Below are 25,237 nucleotides of genomic sequence, written 5' to 3'. Positions count from 1 at the left end.
TACAAAGGTTCGGGCTAGTTAAATGCTCAGGGGACAGGCAGGCATTGAAACAACCTTCCCAAGCCCATACATTCTCCATTGTTTAAGGTTTAAGACTAGACCCGGTGAACACCTAAGCACATTGCTATGACTTTGCTTGGAGAAAGATGTTGGCTTAGAAGACATCCTAAGAACCCTTTTATCTGAGTTACTTTAGGATCTTAAGCTAATTAAACTCAGTTTTAGCCTATGCCAAGCCTTACAGTGATAATAAACCTTTAACACAGCAGGTACTAGAAAATAAAGTTGTTTTCAAATGTCAGTGAAAGCATTTGAGTATAGTGTGGAACATATGTGAAGATTCATGTTCTCAAAAGCATACACCAACAACACACATAAGATGCCCCAAAATATTTATTCATTTATCTCTTAAAAAGTACATTACTCTTTAGAAAAAAAGCCTAAGAAATCTCAATGCAGATTAAAGTATATCAAATCCTGCACATACTTAATTCTGATGTTTAAGTAAACATCAGTACCATCAAACCAAGCAAGATAAGACTTCTGAAGTCAGTAGCAATGAGGTACTGGGACAGAAGAAACCCTTAATACAAAGAGGTGCTTCAAAGCCTTTGAGCCAGGCAGAGCCAGAGTTCTAGAATGCATTCAAGAACCATGAAATCTCTCTAATCCTTTTGATCTTCATTTGCTGCCAAAAATGCATGAGTGTTATAACAAAGAAATAAGCACCTCAGTATACAGTTACAAACTGGTAAGCCAGTTCATCAGTTCAAAGTAGGCAAAAGAGCACAGCACTGTTCTAAAACTGAAAGAGATAGAGCTTGGGGCAGGGGGGTTGACAGGCTAGCATGAACCAATTAAGCTATTTCCTTGAAGACGTCTCTCCTTCCTCATGGTATTCAGAACCATCTCAGTATAGAAGAAGCAAGAAGGAAGTTCATTATCACAGGATAGTAAAGTACGTACTTTTTGCGCTCTTGGTAAAGTTTTCGGTGTTAGTGCATGAAAAAGTCACTGAATGTTTATTTCTGGATGTGCACACAGGTGAGTTTACCATAACTATGTGCCAGCAGTACAATTGTATCATTAATGTGTTTCATATGTAAAAGCATTAGCTGAAAATATTCTGCCTTAAATGGCTGGAGATGCATTTTTGTTAGTATCTCCCCCCCGTCTTTCCCTTGTTAAATACAATAATTTAACCATCTTGGTTTTACTTAGTGGTAAAAGCCATCTATTCCATTCAGTCCTAGTGATCACAGTAGGAAAGATACCTCCCATCTGTCATTGGCCCCTTCAAGATTTCTAGGATGTTTCAGTCCAGGACAACTAGCAATGAGACAGACCCTCACAGTGGGGGATAATAAATAGGGACAGTTGTGCAGGTGAGAAGGCTAAAGTGGGACATTACTGGTGACAAAGGAAAAGTTTACTTTAGAGGTGCAAGTGTCTATTCAGCTAAAACCTTGACAAGTGAGTCCTATTTGGAATGTAGCATATGTCATAGAAGCACTGAATGTTGTCTTTGTTCCTTTTTAGGAGTATAAACACTATCTTATGTTCTCAAGTAAGAAGATGCTAATCAGACTTAGATGCAGTCGCTTAAGCAAGTGGAATGATAATGCACAAGATACACAGTTTCATGCTAAACAAGAATATGTAAACACCCAAAGTCACCAATTCAGATAGTACCAGACACCCCATATGGATTGTCACAACGCAGCACCATAGCAGCATTTTGATTTAAGGAACAGTCTTGCTGCTCATTCCATCACATTTACTTAACAGTGGTAGCATTAGCAGCACTGTGATTTACTCTCTGCTTTCAATGGGTCTAGGTCCAGTTTTGGTTTCCCCACATCATTCTCTTCATTAGGAAAGGTTTTGTAGTTGGCAAGGATGTTTTCCACCAAGAATCGAGCAGCTTCGTCTATGTTGATGTTGTCCTAAAGATGTTAAAAGCAAAGAATTCAGTGATTTTTTTTTAAATAGTCACACATTCCTATTAAAAAGCTGTCCAAAAAGAAAAACTTCCCTTCAGTCTCATCAGCATGACACAAACAGTTTAGATGCATCAGGTCATTGCTCACACACTTTTTTTTTTTAAAAAGTTACCAGAAAGGTTTGAGACAAAACTATTCACCAATATTACAAATTGAATACTGTGACTAATTCAGTAGGGAGTCAGGGATATAAATGTCACCTGCATATGGAAGACTCAAAAATGCCAAAGTGCTTTTCTGCATCAGGACAGATCACAGGTAATTACACTGCACTGTCCATAGTATTGCAAGGCCTTTTGGGGTCTTTTGCTGCAGTTTGGATGCACTTATATATGTAAAAGGACCTTTTCTATGAGCCTCAAAGCCACAACTATTTTCAGGTGCTTCATCTACCCACTCTGCATATTCTTGTGCATGCCTTGAGAAGTATCTTCATACACTCTAAAGAAGGTCTGTATGCAGAATACTTAGTGATGTGCTTTGTCAGGATATCCCAGTTACTGAGGGTCTAAGCTGGCCCTAATACAAAGGGTCTTTGGCCACAGGTTTGACCTTGCTGGGCCACCTGTTACTTCACCACAGGGCTGCCATGTTTGGAACTGCTCATCTTTGGTTCTAAAGAAGATACCAGCCCTGTACAGTCTTCTGTTTCTCTAATTGTAGATCTAAACTCTACATGAGCAAGGTTGGATCATAAGAACATTTGACCCATCACTACTGCACTTTCCAAGCTTGTGATTGTCAGCCACAAATTGCTTTTGGCAGTTTACAGATAGGCACTTTTCCCAGAGCAGAGAAGCAATCTCTTCATATTTGTGTAAAGATGTCCATAAGATATTTCTATGAATACTTATACTGTCTGCAGTTCTTTCACTTTTAATATTCTTCCGACAGAGTGAGACCTGTATTACTGAAGACTAGACTGAAGATTCAAGTATCAGTTACAGCAGAAAGGCAAAAGCAAATTAACAAGGTATTGAAGTGAGCAGGACTTGAAACCATAAACTGATTTGGCATGCTCAGAAAACAAGAAAGCTGTCCTGCATTTTTGCTAAGCTCTTTTAACTACACCTCTTCTGCATCCTAAAGTCAATTCATAACTGAGCTATGACTTATTATCTCGATTTTCCTCTGCACCAAGAACCTTGTTTTATACCATCATGTCTTAAATGCCACCTAAAATGCAAGCTATCACTACACTTTCACATTAGGTTTTGTTCCAATGTTACTTGCATTTATTTTCACCCCATGATGAAGCTTATAAATAGCAGTGTTATGGGCAGATAAAGCTTCAGGGAAGACGTAAGCCAAAGCAGAACCTTGGTATTCTGAGTATAGAGAGCCTTAAAAAATGAGTTTTTAGTTTTTAGATGAGTGAGTTTGCAAATATTTGTTCCAATGCAAACAGATTCTTAGCTAATTTAACTAGTTCTTTTCCCTGTGTATCCTTCCTTATTTCAAAAGTGATCAAGAAGCAACTTTTTACTTTGTTTCCAATATTCTTCTTACAGACTTTTCTTTAAAAGAGTTGTTGAAGCATCACTGTGTGACAGTTCAGCAGCAGCAGTTACAGAAAGCAGACAAGCCAAGGGAAAAGTGGGACCTTGAGGCTTAGCTAACTTTATAAGAGTTATCAGCCAGATAAGTAATCTGGTCTGTCAGCCACAGTCTTGATCTAGAGCAATCTTTCATTTTAAGAATCAGTTGAGCTTTAAGGAAATGCTGGATCTCATTTCCAACTAAGCTGCTGCAAGTTTCTCTCTGCATTGATAAGTCCACAGACTACAACTGTACAGTAAATGAAATTGCTCAAAGTTAACTGTTTGAATAAAGCAGCTGTCTTTCTTAAATTGCTATACAGAACAATTTGTTTTGCATCCAGTTCAGTCTTGACATTGCCTGATAAAATAGAAAAGTGCTTTAGCAACGCTGTGGGTAGGTAGTAATAAGTGAGCAAACTTTATTTCAAGTCTTGCCATTTCCTACATACAACAGTGAAGATGGAAGTTATAATTTTAACAACTGCACCTAAAGATTACCTGTACCTTTTAGATAGTTTGATCAGCATTTAGTAGGGTTAAAATCTAAAGAATTACTCTGATCCTCATGCATGCAAGATGAAAAAAATGCATCAAACTCAGATAATCAAGATCTCCAGAAAGTTTTAAGGGTCTTTGAATTTAAGATGCAGTTCTAATCTAAACCAAATATGCCCCATCTTCCTCAGGAGTGAAGCTAGCCTGCATAACACTTCAAACTTTTGCTGAACACTGGAGATTTGACTGTCACTTCCTATACATAATTTTATTTCCTACATGATTATATTCATCCATTCTTATGCCAATACTCAAGAGACTAAAAACATGTTTCTATTATGCTCACCTTGGCAGATGTTTCAAACCATCCAACAAAGCCACCTTCTCTGCAGAACTGGTCCATCTGAGAGGGATTCTGGCTGCCATCTTTCTTCTGGTCACACTTGTTTGCAAGAAGAACAGCAGGGATGGGGCTGCCATTGGGAAGTAGTACTTTACTGTCCAAATCATGCTTCCATTTTGAAACAGCCTCAAAAGTGGAGCCTCTTGTGACATCAAAGACCACAAAAGCACCAACTGCCTCTTTGTAGTATACTCTGGTCATATTTCCAAAGCGCTCCTGGCCTGAAAGAGAAGACAGTGATCAAGCATATTTATATTGAAGCATGAACTGTATTCAGTGTAAATGGACTACTGTACCAGCTTAGTTCATAAGTTTGGCATTTGGGTCTAGTGATCTAGTTCATAAAACACTGCCTCTTTTATCCTATGTCATCATGGCTAGGCTTCGCGAACAAAGATTTAGGTATATGTAAGTTCACTGTAACAGCCATTATATATATTACACCTGACAAGTCAGGTGCTGAAGGTAGTTTGCAATCCCAACTACCACTTTGAATTTTTTTAAGCTTATTTGTTGAGTAGTGTTCTTTGAGAAGTAATGCCTAAAACACTACTAGCACAGCTATACACAAATCATTCTTTCATCAAAAAATATCAAGGCTTATATCCAAATCTAGTTACTTCAGCTACAGATTTAAGCAAACTCACCCTTTTGCTGAAGGGTGAAAAACAAGGGTTTCTGCAAGCTTCAAGGCTAACACCCTTCAAAGCATCTTCTGAAGAAGTCACCTATATTATACATTTTTCCTTAGGGATGAGTTCAAAAGGAGCTAGCTTAACAGTTCTACCTAAACCTGTTATTTTTCACTTCATCTTTTAAGCCTAAGATTTTCTCTGGATCATTTTCCAACTATAGAAATTCTACAGCAATCCCAGGATTTCAAACAAGATTATTGGAATAGTTAAAGTACGATTAATCACAATGAAAATGCAGAAAAAAAAAGAATCAATTGTCAGTGAGTAGAGTAAAAAAAGCCTTTTCTTATTAAGAACAACTATTATAGTCAGTATACTTGAAATGTAGAATTAGAGTGTGCCAGTTCAGTTATTCTTCTGTTTGGACAGTCAGGCCACGATGATGTGTTTTTATACTTGTATGTATAAAACTTGAGCGTCTATATACTTGAGTGTATACTTGAGTGTCAAGTCCTAGCACGTTGTTTTGGAAGTTTGGGCTACTAAAATAGCTTCCTGTTTTGTTTGGAAGACTTCATTGGGAAAAGTAGTCCCTGCACTTTATGATGTAGGTTTACAGTATATCATGACTTCAGTTTTTATCACTTAGTGGATATGAGGTTTTACAATACATAGAGAAAGTAGGAATTGTATTTGGAAACCTAGTTGTCCTGTTTATAAATGTTCAAGTCCACCTTTGATTAGCAAGGGCAAACAGATACAAGGAGAACCAGGCGTTATCTTCTCATAAGGAGCCAGAAATTCAATAGGTGAAGGAACTTCACAAGGGATCCTGTTCAGCAGCATGCTTTCCTAGCTCAACTGTCTCTTTTTAATATCAGTACTTCGGTGTATGATTAGCTCATTCCCTACAGACATTTTCTGAAAAGGTTGCCTATGCAGCTGTTAGAATTGCCTGAAAGCAGCAGCAGCTGCAGTAAATTTCCAGAGAACTATGAAGAAGCTGACTTGATTTCTGGCTGTTCCCTTTAAAGTACGATGCTGCATAAAACAGCATCGGTAGCCAGCATATTCTTCAGAATGGAAATGACACATGAATTACTTCACTACCAGCTAATTATTGCATATGAGAACAAGCAGCATCCAGGAGGAAAGCTCTGATCTCCCTATTCAAAGCTCAAGTTTTGAGGCAGAATTTATGCCATGGATTCTGAGGCCAGGCACCAAGACTGCATCTCTGAGACTATGACACTGGAAGAGCCACATTGCTAATACAAGTCTCCTAAAGAGTGTATGCAAGTAACCCACATTGTCTCCCTAGGTCTTTCCAGGCTGGACTCTTACGCCTAAAAGGTATTTTTAGTATAGCCTTACTGCAAACTGTTGTACCATGTGACCACAGTTTTCACAAATCAAATACTGTTAGCAAAGAGTTAGACCAGAAGGTTTTTACTACTTCTGGAGGCCAATTGTGTCACTTCCAAAGAAGCTTTACTTTTCAATTGTGGGGATTTTGTTGTTTTGGTTTTTTTAATGGAGTTCTACACTCAAATTTAGTTATATTAAGCCAGTCACTGCATAGGGTACCGCATAAGCAATGAGGAGCTCCTTGTAAGCTTCCCCTTTGTTTAGCTGTCAGTCTAACCACCAATTCCTGCCATTTGGGAACACTTCGGACTATGCTAAAGTGCTTGAGTCCTGTGTCCAGTTCAAGTAGTATATCCCTTCACATCATAGGACAGATCCACAAAACAAATAAGTGTAATCTCAAGGTCTACAATGCTCTATACCAACTCAGTCTTCTACAGAAAGAGTTCTTCAGCCCTGAAATGGTGCAGAAATGAACACCACTTGCTGTTATTTACGTGAGACTGAACATGAATCTGAAGCAGCAAGGGAAACAGTCTCATTAGTCCTCCCTAATGGAAAGCTGGGGGGCTTTCGATCTTTAATTAAGGCTGTAAGTTTTTCCAAAAACTTGCTGAACATTTACATAAGAAAATGAAGTTTTATTGATTAGCTGCAGAAAGGATTGCTAGACTGTTACTAGCAAGGAGTAGACCCAACACAATCACTACATAAACTAAGTTATTTAGGAACAGCGGAAAAGGTTATCAGGCAGTTACCATTTCTCAGATAGCTAAGCATGCTGTAGGTAAACATGGCTGCAATCAGTTACCACAGTGAAGGACATCACCACTGACTGAATCCCTTCCCACCTATTGCCCTCCCATCCAAAACAGCTTTAAAGAAACACAGCTAGCAAGGCAACCATACTAGCCTCCTGTAGCTATAACCTTTGCCAAAACATGCACAGCAGCGCATTTAAGGTGTACAAAAGAGGTCAAATTAGTACAGCATTACATATAATCTTTCAAAGAAAAAAAGTTACAAAGTATAGCTCACAACCAAACCTGACAAAGTCCTAAACACCACCAAATGGCTTATCCTAGAGAAATACCAGGGGACCTAGCCTTTGCCAGAAACTCTGATCATCACTCAGGTAAGTTTTTCTATTCCATTTCCAAGAATGTCCCAACATTCTACCATAGTCTGTCTTTCCCACCCACCTGGCCCAATGCTTTTACACACAATGAGCTGGAGAGCTGCACTAACCAAGGTTGCCTGGCAGGTGGTTCCTTGACACTGGTGACTTTTCATGCCCCAGTATCTCCCAGCCTATGTGAAGCTTCAACACCCTGCAACCATCAGCCAGATATGCTGTACCAGAGAGGCAACAACAGGTTTGCAGCAGAACTACCAATTTAGACCAGCTGAATCCCATCATGGCCTCACCAGGAAAGGCCACTGTAAATGAGGTTGTGCTGCTAACTTGAAGACTCAGGAATTCTAGAATAATGCAGGTGCCTTGTGTAAGGTAAGCCTTGTACAGTGGTTTTTCTCAACACGTACAACAGCAGTTTTGGTAGGAATGCAAGCCTTTGCAAAGGGATGTTACTTTGTACTCTATAGCAACCACTTTAAAGACCATGGGCTTCAGCTGTCCAGAACAATCATTTAAATATTATTTTCAGCAGGTGTTATTGATAGAATTTAAAACTCTTATAGTACTCTCTTACAGTTTTAGATTTGGAAAAACATTAATACATATTTTTCCACAATTTTAATTTGAGTGAAAGTAGAAAACTTACATGCATTATCACATGAAAGTTTCTATCTTTACGTATAAGATTTAAGCTTTATGTTATATGTGTTTAAGGGAGATATTAAATCCTTCTAAGCTCAATATCATTTATTTTTAGAGATAAATGCCTTTTAATAGGTCAAATACAGCCCAGTATGAGTGCTGCCTTTTCTAAAGTAACCCAAACTCCAAACCAGTTTATTACAGAGCTGTTTTCACCTCTAGAATTCATCCACTAACAAGAAATCTGACCTGAATACTAGCTTACAACTGCTTTTCCATTGTGTCTGGAGACCTAATGAGGATGGATATACCCTATTTCATAGAAAGAAGACAGAAACAAGAGGTAAGAGTTTTGTTTAGTAAAAGGTATATGGCATGAGGCAGAAAGAGAATTCCATTTCAACTAAGTGGAATTTCTTTACAACCCTGTCACTACTGACAAGGCACACACTAAGCTTCTTGTAGGGGGATGAAGAGTATTCAAGACCGCCTTTTGAAAATTTAACAGGACTTTCAGGCAGAGCTTTTGCAAGTGCTTTTCTGCTTGCAAAAAAACCCCAAAAAACTCATACAGAAAAAGCAAACTGTAGAACACACTACTCCTCCAAAGTCAAGTCTGATCATCATTCTCTTTGTTCTTAAAACTAAACATCTCAATTTCTGCCATGCACAGTTAAGAGATTTGTCATGCCCCTTCCTATGTCCAGCAGGATGTTTGCTGTACTCATTTCACCATGTGTGACAATAGTCTTGAGCAATGCAGAAAGAGGATCATACCCCCAGAGGAGAAAAAGGCTAAAATTGATCAGATTAAACTAGACTTAAAATCTCCAGTGTGTATATATAAACTTGGAAAGAAGAGGGCAGGAAGAAAACTACTTGCTTACTACAACAGTATAGAAAGGACATCACAAGACCAACTATTCTGGTAGGTCTACTGCCTTGACATAAACCTGATGGTACCACAAAATATACTTTGTGTTTTAGGGATTCAGGTATAAATGAGGAGCTAAGCTATAAGACAGTCACAAGGATCAGAGGTTTTATTCAGGGGTGTGGAAGTGACTGCATGCTATGCAAAGTTCTGCATTCTCAACCACAAAATTTTCACATCTAAATGACTCTGCACATATTGTCACCATATTGTCCAGTAATTGCAACAACCTTAAGTGAAATACTTGCACAATGACATACACCAGGAACTAATACAGTTGCCTACAGCAACATTATAGGAATAAAGTTGAGTTTAGAACTGTATCAGAATTTGGGAGCTATTATTACTCTCCAGTTTACATTGTAATGGGGGATGAACTGTAAGTTAAAAACTGCATGAAAAAAATATGGCCAGGTTTGAAGCTTTATCTTTGTCCCTTACTTCACAGCAAAAGATAAGTTACCACTGTAAAAGTCAAAAAGAGTGTCAACCTTGCCTTGAAGTGAGTGCATTTTAAAGAGTTACTACAGCAATCTTTCCCAGTGTAAGGGAGAAACAATAGTGTCCTGTTTATTACAGAAGTGACTTATTGTGGCAGTTGTTTCCTATGGTTAGCAAAATATACCCTACAATCATACCATTATTTCTGCTCCTAATTCTTCCTACATGATGGGAATCAGGGCTAGAAAAAGCAATTTAAATGTAAAAGTGATTGTTCAACATGCACAATATTGAGTGTGTCAGGGTCCGTTCTCCCAAATTACTTACTATATATTTAAATCTTAATATGTAGTTTATATGAACTAACAGAACTTATTCAAAGAGCATAAAAGGGCCTATCTAGAAGAAGCTTCCCCAGCTATTATTTTTGTTATGAAGGTGACTTTGCTTTACCTCTTTCAATACCAACAGTATGGCAAGAGTCCCCCTACCTTGTAAAAAAATCTAAGCTTAATCTTATCTGAAGCCACACAACTCAAAACAGAATTGTTTTAGTTGCATTTAAACTCTTAATATCTCATCCAGAATACCGATGGACAACTGGACAAAGTTCTTCAAAGTTCTTCTCTCGCAGATGTGACCAATAGTTTTGGAATCCTCCAGAAGCTGTTTCATTAATGAGGAGGAAAAAGATGACCAAGGGTTATAAAACCCTGAAAACTGGAAAAATTATGGAACAAACAGGTTTTTTTCATTGAAGTAACATTAGTTCAAGTCATCTTTAACAGGCTAATCAGCTTAATGGGTAGCCAGAGCTCAAAATATGATTTTAACAAGTTTGGCAGTTCCACATCAAATAATCTTAAACCACAGAGGTATAGTCTAGACTACGTTCCCCTGAAAGTCAATATACAACTACCTGAAGAGTTTTACTCCAAAGTTGTTTGCTGCCGTATTGACCACTGCAGTGAAGTTTTGCATTTTTTTTTTCCTAGACCCCATAATACAGAGTTATCAAAAGCCTGATAAACAGCGAAAAGTCCTTAGTTTATAAATAAAGTCAAACAGCTCTCACCAATTTTATCCTTCAGAATACTGAAGAAGAGAATTCAAATAGTTGAAAAGGCAGTTTAAGTTCAAGGAAGAAAGAAGCAATCTGCCACACAGGAAAAGTTTTATCTATAAAACCAAGGCAAAACCCCCCAAAACTATCCAGCAATACTGCACTAGTAAAGAAAATGACCAGCAGATCTAGTGAACCAAATTCAATCAGATCAAAATGCATAGAAGTATTACCCTACTAGTGCATTTCACGTAACTATACACTGCAGTGAACAGGATGCTTATTAAGCTATAGTGGCTTGTTGTAATAAACCATTTTTAGTCTGGACATACTTAAACATTCTCCTTTCATTGTGTGAGGGGTTCTCAGATCAGCTATTTACCATGACCACTAATAGTCACTCATACCAAAATTCAAGAAGGGTCACTAGGCACAGTTAGACTAACTTTAATTTGACTGCCAAAACCATGGCTCTTAGGTCCTTGTTATCAACTACTCTGACCTTATTGGCCACACAGCATACAAGCACAGTGCTAGTATCTAGGCTTCAGTGCCAAACTCCACAAGTTAATATTTTCAGTCACTTTTCAGGACCATGAGACATTTGTGCTTTTATTCAACCTAGACAGTAAAAAAGCACAACTGAACAATAAGTGAAACACCTTTTCTTTTTTCCAGGAACAGCTAAGTGGCATTGCCTCATTTACTATTCCAACTCTCAAATAATGTCATTCAGTGCAACTGATTTAAGCTAAAGCACCATCCAAAACAACTGGGCACATAGACCAATCATCTTGCTGAGTTAGAACCACCATCACTTTCAAAACTCACTTAAGCCCTTAGGAGCTACATGCAAGAAGAGACCACACTTTGGATGCTAGCTGGATGTTTGGCACAATACAGTAAATATCCAGAACTGCCCTGAGGATGCATCTCCTAGTTCTTCAAACATCTAATGTACATTTGAGCATCACCAGGATCAGGAGTGAGCTGACCAAGGTTCCTTTCTAGAGCAATATATAAACATGTTACTGGCAAGTTACCATTGCTGACAGCCTTCCTCCATCTCTTTGAACCAGCACATCTTGTCCCAGAACTGTCTTACCTAATTAGATTGGATCTGTTATTCTGCAAGAAGTAGGTTAACCAAACCACTAACAATATTACCACTCATGTTCCAAGTGTGTCTACCTGCTTTTTCCCATGGATAGCAGCCATAGATTGAGAGTAGGCAGACTCCAAGACTGTCAGTCCTAGATGGCTCTCCACTCCTCACTCATACCTATCTCAGCTATTAGTGCAAAGTTGCCATATGTTAAAACCAGAGGTGTTGAACAACACATTTATCTAATGACATAGACAAAGGGATTGAGTGCACCCTCAGCGAATGTGCAGATGCCACCAAGCTGAATGGTGCTGTTGACACACCTGAAGGATGGGATGCCATTCAGTGGGACCTGGACAAGCTTGAGAAGTGGGCCCATGGGAATCTCATGAGGTTTAACTAGACCAAGTGCAAGGTGCTGCACCTTCGTCAGGGCAACCCCCAGTATCAATACAGGCTGGGGGATGAACAGATCTAGAGCAGCCCTGGGGAGAAGGACTTGGGGGTGCTGGTGGAGGAGCCAGCAACGTGCACTTGCAGCCCAGAAAGCCAACTGTATTCTGGGCTGCATCAAAAGCAGTGCAGCCAGCAGGTTGAGGGAGGTAATTCTGCCCTTTACTTTGCCCTTGTGATACCCTACATGGAGTATGGCATCCAACAGCAAGAGTACTGAGATGGCAAGTGTTCAGAAGCTAGACACCTGATTTCCACTACGAACTCTGACCACATCTATCATCCTAATAGAAAAAGCATAACATTCTCTCTCACAAAGATAGAATGTCTTCCTCCAGCAATTGCACAGCTCTTACAGGGAATTTTACAGCAAGACAAACTTTTCATTGCTGCCCATAGCCTTGAGCTAATCTAATTATTTAACTGCCCAAAGTGACTTTAGCACCTTACTATCTTGTCTTTAAGAAATTTAGAGGCAATACCCTGCACTTACAGTTCAATGGGTTTTGTCCAACATAAAGCATATAATATGCAGCAGTATGACAGTCGTATTTGTACAAGAAAGTTCCACCTATTTTGCTTGCATCTCTGCTAAACAGCAAGCAAGAGAGAAAAATCCCTGTTTAAGTGCTAGATTTCCATCCCCAGAAGAGCAGAGTTCAACCAAACTACATGATTTCTAACTAGCTGTGAAATGCAGCACCTATGGAACAATTCTCATTGCATTAGTATACAAAAAAAGTTGACAGTCCAATTAGTGTCAGTAACAGCATGAATTCATACTTCCTACATTGCTTTAACAAGCAATTGCCCAAGACTTGCCCAAACAAGTCATGGTCAGAGTTAAGCTATTTCCTGCCTGACACCTTCTAATCCATATCCTTTGATGCACTGTCATGCAGCCAGAGCTGCACTGTGTACTTAACGGTGATGCTGCATGGCACTACAGCATTACACAGGAGAACAATTCTAAAGTCAGTTTGTCTCAAGAACAACTTTATCACGAGATTGACCATTTTAGAGATTAACATTTTTTCAATGTGTCATGGCACATTGTGTGAGATTGGAATTTTGTATCAAATAGCTGCCACTTTACCCAGTACTCTAGTCAAGGAGTACTTAAAGAACAAGTTCCCATAAGCTGTTTGCAGTGACATTCAGAGGCTGCTTTTAAATCTATTATTTGAAAAGTTTCTAAAATCCATGCAATAAGGAATATTGGTTTTCATTACCTGCTAATGTAGAAGACACGCTACTGAAAGTTTGCCAGCCTTCTAGACAGAGTTCAGGCATTTATTTCTAAAAAAGCTCTATAAATCCCTGAAATTCCATCATTTTTCAAAATGTAATATAATCCCATTTATCCTTTTTCTGTGTTTCCATAGCCAGATGAGAACTTTGAACATTGAGCATTCTACCACAGGCTGCTTAAGAAACATGCTGTGCTTTGTAGTCACTGCTTACTGCTCTTCATGTTAGATGTGCAAGAATTTCACAAGAGAGATTCTGATGCTTTCATACAAAAATATAAATAGAAATTCCCTTACTGCAAATCACTTCCTTCTAACATGGCATATCATGGTTGAACTTCTGAAGCAAGTATTTGGAGGGAACTGTTTACAGCAGACTACAAGAGCAAGGCAATGGTTACCACAGGAGTTCGTGGAAGATCTCTGACAGCTTGAGACTGAATTTTAGTGGCTGAAGGGAAGAATCTTGGGTTTTTTACAGCATGTTGGAGCCTTTTCTGAAACCAGGCTGCTAGGATTATTTTCTTTCCTGTATTTCACAGGTAATCAGTTGAGAACTATCCCTTTAAAACATTTGCAAGCTCACTGTACTCATGGCTATGCACTTCAGTAACACCCTGTCCTAGTGTGCATACAAAGAAAATCAAACTGGTAAGAGGCAAAGTGGAAATGTAAATAAGGTGAAGCACCAAGATTCTGAAGCTACAACACTGATGCAAGGAGAGTTGATAAAGCTTGATTTACATTCATGTAAACTCCATGCATTAAAAAAAAAAAAGTATATATTCAATATTGTCTATACCAGTTTGTCTCTGAAGGATAATGTGCTTGACTTGTCAAACCAGCCTAATTTCTGACTACTTGAATCAGTATTACATGAAAGGCAAGAATTTAGCTAATACTTGCCTCAGAAAAGCTTATGATCCACATAAGATAATTATTTCTGCAAAGCTTTCTAGTTTGTTTTATAACTGAATACAAAAATTAATTATGTTGTGCGATATATACTATTTTCCCTCCTCTCTACTGTATTGCACATAAGAATTTAAGGTAGCCCCTCCACCATTTGAGTGGTACAAATTTGAGGTTCACCCATGCTTTATTCTCTGTATCAGAGTATTAGCAAAGCATTTTTATTGTGATCTTGTAAAAAGCACAAAGCTTCTGAACAACTACTGTGACATGAACCTTTGCTATTCGGACATAAGGCTGAAGCACCATTTGTCCCCTAGAGTTAACTCAAGCACTAAGTTCCTTTTTCATCATTGACAGAAACTAAGAGTACCTGCATGACAAATACTCAGAACTTTCTTTTAAGCCTGCAATAGATCACATGGTCTTCTCGAATCACATCTTTAACCCCATTTCTTGTAGAACACGTAGAAAACCCTATGAGGAAATTCTAAGCTTATTTCCAAGACACTCAAAGAACATCTGTCTCAATTCTACCATTTAACTGTAAGTTAACTGAAAAGTCCTGCCTTGCATAATCAAAATTACCATACTAAACTACCTTACAACACCAACTTCACCACAGCAGCACTTCGCACATGCTTATGGAATTCCATCAGCACACTGGCTTTAAGTTTAGCTCAAGACAACATACATGGTACTTGGAGTTCCTACATAGCATAGTACTAAGCAAAAGAACCTTCACTGATATGATTTGGTACCCCACTGATAAAACACAAAAAGCCCTTCATCAGCAAGACCAATAACTATACCTCGCTTGAGAGCATTTAATTAAAAGTGCACCTAAACAGAGGAATTCCTGAAAAAGAAAACATCCAGAATTTGTTTGTATTCAAGGATATCTAAAAGCTGGAAATAGACCAACAAACCCCAAGTTTAAACATGTTCAGCATTTATTTGGATACTTTGCTATAGAGCTCCAAGCACAGCCAGTCATTCTCAACTGACTTCTCATAACCCTAATCCAGCTATTCCAGAAGAGCCATAAGAAAGGACACCCACACAAGATTTCCCACAGAGTGGTTTCTAGATGGAAACATTCAGTACACCTTCAGTTCTGTTTCTTGCCTCTAGTGCTTCTATGTCAGTGTTCAAAATCTTTCAACATGATCAGGCCTTCTACTTCCCCTCTTCAAACTTTATCTGCTAATCTTGCATGTTTCCAGCCAACACCATCTTTACATAAATTTTCTCTTATGAGATTTACATTTAAACATGTGTGAACAGAAAGCATTCAGAAATTAAGTCACAAGTCTTTCACGTCTTCTTCATGAGTCTGTAGACAGTCACATAAAAGATTCTCCAACCCTGACTGGGAGTTTTCTAACCTGCATCATGTGTTAGCAAAACGATAGCACTCCCATCTCCACATGAAGGCAGCTGCACCTGGAACCTTCATCACCATATAAACTAGGAAATAACCTCAGAGAAAACAGTTTCTGAAAAAGGTTGGAGCTCCAAGTTCCACATACATTTCTCATGCAGTTATCTATGTGCAGGGAGGAAAAGCTCCCCCACAGTTGGGGCCAGGTTATGCGTGGATTGTCCTGCCTCCACCCTATGCTCACTTGTGCTAGGCACACAGCTAAGCAATTTTTTCATGGTTTCTTTGCAGGAGTTGCCATTTTAATCCCTTCAAAATGTGTTGCGGGTAAGGACAAGTTGTTACAAGAATACCTTGACTACCTTCAGAGACTGCTGCCTCCAAGCTCTTCATACTTGAGAGAGACTCCTCTGCAAAGCAATTGAAGAGTATATGTCTCTATGGCACAGAGCTGTGTACGGATAGGAAATGGCAGAAGTTTTCTGGTTGCTCCCTATAGACTTTCAGGGATGCATTAATGTCACTTAAGGCTTATTTTAGACCTTACTTAGAAAATAAGTTAAATCAGTTCATAATTCAAGAAACGAGTTAATGACCTGGTACATAGAAGCAACTTGGCAGCCTTATGACATGCCAGTGGCATAAAAGCAGACAGAATAACTGGAATATAGAGCTGCTTGAAACTAAGGGTTTTCACATGGAAGTACACTATCTCACATACTGGGACAGCCTGAATGCCTTTGAAAGTCAACCACATCCATAGTTTCCTGAACTCTTTCCCATTTCTCATGGCTTCCTATAGATAAGAGCAAGTAAACTTTCTAAATAAGTTAGACGTTTAACATCAACTCACATATCTAACACTCATTTGTGAGTGTTAGAAAAGATGGGTTCTTTCAGCTCTTCTTCAACTTAGTATTCAGCCAAAATACTTTGTCTGATTTCTCCATTCTCTTGGAGACTGGTATATACCTTTAGAGTTCAGATCTTCTCAAGGAGACAAACAAGGTTTTAGTAACAAATTTGCATGCTACAAGTCTTATCATTCAACTCCTGAAAGCATGTAGAGCAAATTTAGAACACCAAAGTACAATAACTCCTCTTCTGTTTAGCCTATTTCATAGCCACACGCTTCCACTTAGAGCATTACTTCATTTTAAATAAATATTTTTACAAGGAAATTCCAATACAGTCCTGGAAGAAGGATGCTATTACACTGAAGTTAATTCAGAATTGCTCAGCCAAAGCTTTAAAATCAAATTTGTCTACCAGTTGCCGTTAGTGGCATCCTTCATGAGAAGCCAAGCTCAAGTGGTCATCTATGATCTTTACCACTCCTGCCGTCCAGCAATTTGCATGTTCATACAGGCTGTTGTGAGTGACAGTGATAGTCAATGTGATCATAAAGCAGCAGCTAATGCTACTCAGTTGCTGGTTTCATTAGATGAGATCAAAAGTTTCTATGATATAGAAAATCCTTAAAGTGTTCTCTCAGTATCATCTAAGTTTCATCAATAGGCTAGATACACCTCCTGACCACATTGTGGTCAGTGCAGTATACTCATTAACACATCAAGTTTGTCAAGTAGCAATCTCTAGTGTATTGAAACAGACTATAAAAGCGCTTCCCTATCATTAGGATTTCTTTGTTTTGCATCTCTTTACCACAATGACTCATTCCTATGTCCTATTTATTTTGCTAATCATTTATGCCCTTTGATCAAGGCAGTTAACCTGCTTCTAACACTTTCAGAATTTATGCAGAAATTGATCGCTACTTTACACATCAAGATTTAAAAAAAAAAAAAAGATATAACAACCAAACAAAACACCCAGGAGTAATGCCTAAGGGCAGCTAAGGTTTAGAAGCTTTGCTCCTGTATGAACATGCATGTAATCTATCCAGCTTTTTTCAGAATACTTCATGCTGTAACCAAAATAATTTGACAGTGACTGATCAGTCTTACTCCCAAGCTTTTTCATGTCCATTATTCAAGAAGTTACAATTGGTGCCTAAAAACTAAAATGCGTAACTCTGAAATACAGAAGTCTACGTACAACAGTACGCTTCCTCTCCCTTCATCACTTCACATCCCCTCCCCTTTGATGCTGCTGCAAAAATTTGCATCAGTTCGTACCTTACAAGGCGGCTATTTTCAGAAAAAAAAAAAAATAACATAGGCAGTGTACCATTGTCATGCTCCATTTGATAGAATTATCACTAAAAAAAAACCAAACAAACAAAAAACAAAAACCAAAACCTAAAATAAATCCTCAGCCAGCACAAGAATTTGAAGTCACCTAGGAACCTGCTGCATTGCAATACACAGCACAACATAGCACAGTATCTGCATTATGGTCTTAAGCTGATGAATGAACTATATAGTCAGTTCTTAGCATTGACTTAAGTACAAAACCTTAGATTGCTGCAGCCAGGTCTTTAAGGAGACCTTTTTATGATGAACTGTTATGTACACTGATCTAGTGAAAAATAAGCATCATCATCAATCATAGAATCGACTGTGTTGGAAAAGACCTCCGAGATCATCAAGTCCAACCCTTGATCCAACACCGCCATGGCTACTAGACCATGGCACTAAGTGCCACACCCAGTCCACCTCCAGGGATGGTGAATTCACCACCACCCTGGGCAGCCCATTCCAATGCCTGATTACTCTCTCTGTAAAAAATTTCTTCCTAATACCCAACGTAAACCTCCCCTGGCACAGCTTAAGACCATGCCCTCTTGTCCTAATGCTGGTTGCCTGGGAGAAAAGATCGACACCCACCTGGCTACAACCTCCTTTCAGGTAGTTGTAGAGAGTGATGAGGTCTCCCCTGAGCCTCCTCCAGGCTAAACAAGCCCAGCTACCTCAGCCTCTCCTCACAGGACTTTTGCTCGAGTCCCTTCACCAGCCTTGTTGCTCTTCTCTGGACCTGCTCCAGCACCTCAATATCCTTCCTGAACTGAGGGGCCCAGAACTGGACACAGTACTCCAGGTGTGGCCTCACCAGTGCTGAGTACAGGGGAAGAATCACTTCCCTGGTCCTGCTGGCCACATCGTTCCTGATACAGGCCAGGATGCCACTGGCCTTCTTAGTCACCTGGGCACACTGCTGGCTCGTGTAATCTCTCTTTCTATGCATAAGTGTTAGATTTTAATTCAGAAGCCTTTCGAAATGCATCAAAATCAATTCAGCACCATATTGCTTGCAGGAAAGTCACACGTAACATTACTTACCACAAGATTCAGATCTCTTCAAGAGATCTAAAGCTGTTTGTCTGCACACACCAAAAGACACACCAAAATACATGAGCTGTTGAAAGCCAGAAGACGGCTGGGCTGATGAGTTAAAAGGGAATGACTATCACATGCTCAGGCACTGTGCTACATACTTCAATAAAGTGCTTTAGAGAATACGTTCTATGACTATATAGAAGCCATCTTCAACTTGTTTTTTTAACTAATAACTTCAATATAAATCTGCTGACATCTTCAGGTATTTGGAAATATTCCTGATTGTGTACATAAACAACTTCAGAACACAATCCCAGGCTGAGGACTTCAGCAGTTTTAAGACCATCAAATAACTCATATGGATATTAAAACACTCTTTATTTTAATTATTAACTCTGAGATGTCAAGTGCTATAGGAGTCCGAATTGTCACTCTCACGCTGGCTAAGCACATGTCAATCAAAAATGATTAAGTTTAAGATTACTTCCCCTCTTGGTCTTATTTTTTTTATTGGGCGAAGAACCCTCAGCCCCTTGAAAACAGAATAGCCTGAACTACTACCAGATTAGACTAAGAGTTTGGAGTGCAAATTGCAGAACAGTTGTATCTTCCCATTTTTGCTACGGAAAGACTAGCCAGGGGTTTCATACAAAAGTACTATTAAATAAGAAAAATATTTCAGTGACAGGAAAAAATTTAATTCTTCAATCTATCAAATATGAGCACAAGCTTCCAGGGATTAATTAGAAACTCTTAACTCAGTCTTTACCTATAAGTGTCAAAAACACGCTAAGGGCAATAATCAAGAGTGAAAAATATTGTCTTCTGGATTTTGAAATTAACACATGGATATATTGATAGAATTTCCCAAAACGTAATGTTCTTTGTTACAAGTTACAGCTAAGTTTCTGCCTATCCTGTTGAAATGGGTTGCTTTGGAAAAACATACAGCCTGCCCCAGTCTCAGTGACTAAGGATTGAAAAGAAGTCAAATGCAAGCATGGCAGCCTGCCAAACCCCAGGATCCTGATAGCCTCCCTTCTTCTATCTTTGGAACCCCAGACTTGCTAAAATATACCCAGGGGATTGCAGCAGCTTGTACTGATACTGTTAATTGATTTACAGAAAGTTAAAGCTGATCTGCAAAAGGAACACATCAGAAGAGAAAGCTTGCCAACATTTTACATGCTCTTCAAAACAGTAATTACAAAATATTTTCATTGGCCCTACAGGCCAGCAGCAGAAAGATACATGGGGTGTTTCGGCATATGGCAGTAAGAAGCAGGCTTTTAATCTGAGGAATCACATTTATAGTGTTTTAGAGCAGAAAGAAGAGAAGCTGATGTACAGCTGGTCTGCCACAGGGCTACAGCAGCCACACATTACACTTCCTCATTTCTGAGCTTCCACTGATAAAGCACAGAGTTAATGGAAACAGTAACTACCAGTTTTTTTATCTTGTGTCTTCCAGTAGCATAAGTTTAAACACCAGGATTTCAAATATATTTTCATATCCAAAACTGGATATATTCTGAAGATGGCAGACACGGATGAAGAGAGCTGCAGGTTAACATCTGGGCTGCACACAAAACCAGAAATACAATACCAACCAAGGTAATTAAGGAGCTGACTGGACAGACTTCTTACAAGGCCACAGCAAAACAGAGATTGTTCTATGGCATTTAACATTGCAGCATAAGAAAAGTTAACCATGGTAGGTATACAACTGGAACCTTTGAAACAGAGGTGTTAAAGAACAGTTTTGAACTACATAGAGGAAAGGAATGATGCACAGTTTGCGCAAGTGAGCAGGGCTTTTCTGCTTCCACATGCTCGAAGTACCTTTCTAATACACAAACTCATTATTTGAATGTAGAGCTAAGCATAACAGAAGTTCCACTCCCTCACTCCACCTTTCAGGGACATAAATTACTTTTAAATCAAGGAGGTGGCTCCAAACACACAAAGTTTCGCATACCTCTTTTGAGGACAATTTTAGCTATTTGAGTTACCTTTAACCTGCAAAGCATGCTTACTAAACACAGCCTACTTGGAAAAGATATTTATTTCTTCTAGATGTATTACAGAGCCTTAACCATGAATTGATTTCAGCAGTAGCCATAACCAAGGCCACTAGGGCCCAGACAAGCAGGTCAGGAAGAGCAATACGAGCAGGAACCCTCCGGGAGCTGTGCATCCGGCAGTCAGAGCAAAGCAGCTGCTTGAGGACTGCTACAAAACCCCGGGTCAAGCCAAGAGCCCCACAATGTCAGTTAACATCAGCACACAGAGCCGCTAAAAAGCCAAAAACTTCACTCCCACGTCAAGACTCCCTCTACTTATGCCTCAAGGCAGGCAAGAGAGGTTGCATGGAACAGGGGAAAGGAGAAAAACAAGAAAGCAGATTTCACTGTCAAAATACACTTTCGTCCGCAGAAGCCGTGACTCGGGCCCCCAGTAGCCAGGTTCACAGCACCCTCGGGGCTCACCCCGCAGGGAGAAGCCCGCCTCGTCCCGTACCTGCTATATCCCAGAGCTGCAACCGCACCAGGGTCTTGCTGTCCCAATTGATGACTTTGAGCGCGAAATCCACGCCGATAGTGGCCCGGTAGTGCTGGGAGAAGAGCTGGTGCACGTACCGCTTGATAATGCTGGTTTTCCCCACACCCAGCTCCCCGATCACCAGCACCTTGAAGAGGTGCTCCCGACACTCCGGCACGCCGGAGCCCGCTCCTTCCCCGCCGGCCATCCTCGGCCCTCCCTCCCGTGGAGTGCGGCGGAGAGGCCGGGCTGCCGGGGCCGCGACTCTCCCGCTTCTAAACTTTCCCAGCTAGCAACTTTCCTCCAACTTTCTCCAGCCGGCTCCCTGCAGGGCCGGCCCTCCCCGGGCGGGGGAAGACGGAGCAGGACAGAGAGAGGAAGGGAGAAGGGAACCCCAGCCACCACCTGACTGCAGTCACAGGACGCGGAAACTCCGCGGGCTTATACCAGCCCGGGGGAGGGCGGTGGGGAGGGGCAGGGGGCGGACCTGGCCCGCCCCGCCGCTCCGGGATACCGGGTGGGAATCGGGGCGCAGCACGGCAGGAGCAGGTTTGCGTGTGTCCCAGAAGCTGCCTAGGCTCCACATCCGCCAGAGCGGGCGGGATGGGCTGGAAGCACTCGAGGAGAGCGGAGCGGGGTCGCGGCCGTAGCGGGAACTGAGCTTCGAAAGAGGGCTCGGACCAGGGAAGTTTCAGCTCCCCATCGGTGCCATCCTCTTCCCCCTTCTAGTAGTGGTGGCAGCGAAGTTTTCTCCCGATGAAGTCTCTGAAGACACTCGGGTTTTCTCCCCAGCGTTCGGCAAAGCGTGTTATAACAGAGAGGGCTTTATCAGGATGCGTGGCAAGTGGAGGGTTCCCGTGACCCATGCTGGCACCCCGTCACCTCTCCGTTACCAGAAGCCGGCTAGGGGCCCTGTGGGTGCAGGGTGTTGCACCCCAGCCACCTCCCTGAGCTCACGGGTCCTGCAGTAAGGCCTGGGACTGGGCATGGGAAGGGTGGTGCTCGCCCTGTGCAAACAGGCAGCAGTGACGTAGCGTTGTGCACTCAGGCAACCAGGTAGAAACCACCTGCTCATCTGCAGGACTCCTATTAAACCCACTGAACACCTACAGCTAAAATTGTTCCCCTCCGGTTGCTAAACTGATCTAGTAAAATACTTTGTATCACTCTCTGGTTGTTTTAAAAGTTATACCAGATAGTCTTAAAATCACAGAATGGTCTGGGTTACAAGGGACCTTAAAGATCACCTCATTCCAATCCCCCCACGATGGGCAGGCACACGTTCCACTAGACCAGGTTGCTCAAAGCCCCATCCCAGCTGCCCTTGAACACTTCCAGGGATGGGGCATCCACAGCTTCTCTGAAACAGACATATTGGTAGAACCCAAAATAAAATAAGTTTCCAGTCCTTAGGGCTATGCAGTACCATGTATGCAGATTGTAGGTGCCAGGAAAAAAATATCTTTACTAACATACTCTCCAAATGAAACACACAACCCCAGGTGTTTGTGCTTGCAATAAAAGGATGAAGTTGTGTGGCTAAGTGGTATTGTCTCCATGCTGTAATATTTGTTTATCATATAAATACTTTAACAGAACTATTTTGTGCTGGAGAACAATGATAGCCACTCCAAAACGGAAATATTATGTAGTTGTCTGGACAGCATGTGTGCACACAGGCTGGAAAGCCAAGCAAAGATCCAACTAGCAGTGAAGTAATGCCTCCAGGTGGAAGGAAAGTAGTGGTTAAAATATATGGTAACTGATCTGTCAAACAATCATCAGTTACTCCTGATACTACAGCAATTTATTCCATATGCTAATTTATTTGCTATGCTTTAAATCAATGGCTTCAGTAAAATGATCCAAACTTCTTCAGATGGCTTGGAGAATACTTACTTCCATGTCATACAAAGATGGTATATGCAATGTAGATAGGAGTGGATGAAGATAACAGCTGTTTGGCAAAATAAGGCAAAATAGCTAGAATTCTTGGAGAAAAATTGTGTTTAGTGATTTGGGTTTAATTTTGTTAATTTAAATTGTTATGCTATATTAACTTCATGATAATTGTTCCAATTAGTGTTTACTTTCCCAGCAGTAATGACATCAGAATATAAGCTAGGGAAAGTCTGTAACTCAGTTTTTAAATTTTTTTTTTATGGAAGGTGGCAAGGGTAACACAGGTTCCTGTCAAGAAATGAGACAAAAAAGAGACATTGTCACTAACTGAGAAGTTGAAGATGAATATGAGACTCTTATTTTATATTAGACTGTATATTGGAAAGTGATACTTTAACCACTATGCACTTTGGTAAACCTCTCTAACTGTGTCTAGACTGATGTCTGTTGGTTTGTGCACTATGGTCCATTCAGACAGGGGATTTGTCTGGCATACACTGAAGATCTCTGCCCAGACCAGAGCCAAAGTTTCACTCTTCTTGCAAAAAACAAGGAGGGATGGAATTGTCACATGCTTACGTAAGGATGTCACTAGGGTCTAGTATGGATGCTTTCTTCCTCAGGCTTAGATGTAGTCTTTGTACCTTCACACAGTAATTACTTCCCTCATTCCTTTTTTTTTCTTTTTTTTTTTTTTTTTGGTAAAAGCAAGTGAACACAGATATTCTGGTTTTGGCTGGGATGGAGTTATCATATAAGACAACTAAATGACCATCTGTACTATTATTAATAAACTGAATACAAGTACTTAAGGATACAAGTTTGGTATCAGCAGCACAAAAGTAGCCTGTAGCTTAATTTTTTTCTCACATACTGATTTTGAGCAGTATGAGCCAACATCAGAACCAAAGAAGTCAATAAAAATCATGATCTGTTCATAGAAGAGTCACTAAAAAACACCAAGGGCAAAATGTGACTGAAAATTGGCCATGATTAATAGTTTGATCAGTACTAATTACATTACATCAAGCCAAACACATAGCACTAGATCTTGCCTGAACTAATACTTTGTCTTAATTTCATTAATATTCATTTTGTTCAAGCTGTCTGATACCTGTGTGGAACAGCTTGGAAAAATTCAGTCATTTGCAGTCTTGCCTCTCTGGTGCAGTAAAATCCATCATGTATGAGGTTGTAGAATAATCAACACCCACCTGGTGCAGGGTAGGTAATCTTCATATTGTGAGCTAAATTTAGGTATCACTTGGTCTTCTATAAGTAATTCTACTTTTTAACTGGCTCCCTTTTGTCAGTTGAATGTCAACAAAACCCCCCTATTGAAGAAGGGCTGTTGACCTTATGATAAAGTAATTGGGATTACAACATTATATTTTGCCTTCAGTTGCCTCCACTGGGAGACCAAGAAAGGGTTATTTTGGACCATATTAACTAGCTTATCTGGTTGGTTGCCTTTAAATAAGACACCTGCTTCATATTTCAAATATAAAATAAATGCTATTTGGTTTTGGTGGTTTTTTTTTTGTTTCTCCGCACTGGAGGTCTCGGGAATGTGGAAGAGAAAAATGTGTATCTTACAAAACAGGCTTTTTATATCCTCTCAATCCAAAGGCTAAAGTTTGATCTGAATAAAAACTATTTATTTTCAACAGTTGCTGTTTGTTGGTATTAGTCAGCCCATCCCTGGGTTCCTTTTCTAAACTATCTATTTATCCATGTGTCAGAATATTGGCTTCCAACAGCAGGTTGGTTCAAGGAGCCAACTGCTCA

General features: G+C 40.1%; 1 protein-coding gene across 1 annotated transcript; it reads right to left on the bottom strand.

Annotated features, from left to right (window-relative positions):
* Positions 1-375: 375 nt before the first annotated feature.
* RAB32 (RAB32, member RAS oncogene family) lies at positions 376-21,991 on the bottom strand. Its single transcript, XM_032684083.1, has 3 exons — positions 21,527-21,991; positions 4,386-4,663; positions 376-1,946 (listed from the first exon to the last, which is right to left on the bottom strand). Exons 1-3 carry the CDS (start codon positions 21,753-21,755, stop codon positions 1,797-1,799), a joined length of 657 nt encoding a protein of 218 aa, XP_032539974.1. The 5' UTR covers positions 21,756-21,991; the 3' UTR covers positions 376-1,796.
* Between the last annotated feature and the right edge of the window lie 3,246 nt (positions 21,992-25,237).

Source organism: Chiroxiphia lanceolata, chromosome 3 (assembly GCF_009829145.1).
Source record: "Chiroxiphia lanceolata isolate bChiLan1 chromosome 3, bChiLan1.pri, whole genome shotgun sequence".
NCBI lineage: Eukaryota > Metazoa > Chordata > Aves > Passeriformes > Pipridae > Chiroxiphia > Chiroxiphia lanceolata.
This window is presented reverse-complemented; position numbering and strand designations above follow the sequence as displayed.

What these genes read in the sequence shown, in the direction of transcription:
- RAB32 (XM_032684083.1), bottom strand. Translation starts at nt 21,755, where the DNA reads ATGGCCGGCGGGGAAGGAGCGGGCTCCGGCGTGCCGGAGTGTCGGGAG. An exon ending in GCAGCTCTGGGATATAGCAG is followed by an intron (nt 4,664 to 21,526) that starts GTACGGGACGAG and finishes CTTCTCTTTCAG; the next exon opens with GCCAGGAGCGCTTTGGAAAT. An exon ending in GGTTTGAAACATCTGCCAAG is followed by an intron (nt 1,947 to 4,385) that starts GTGAGCATAATA and finishes TAACATCTTTAG; the next exon opens with GACAACATCAACATAGACGA.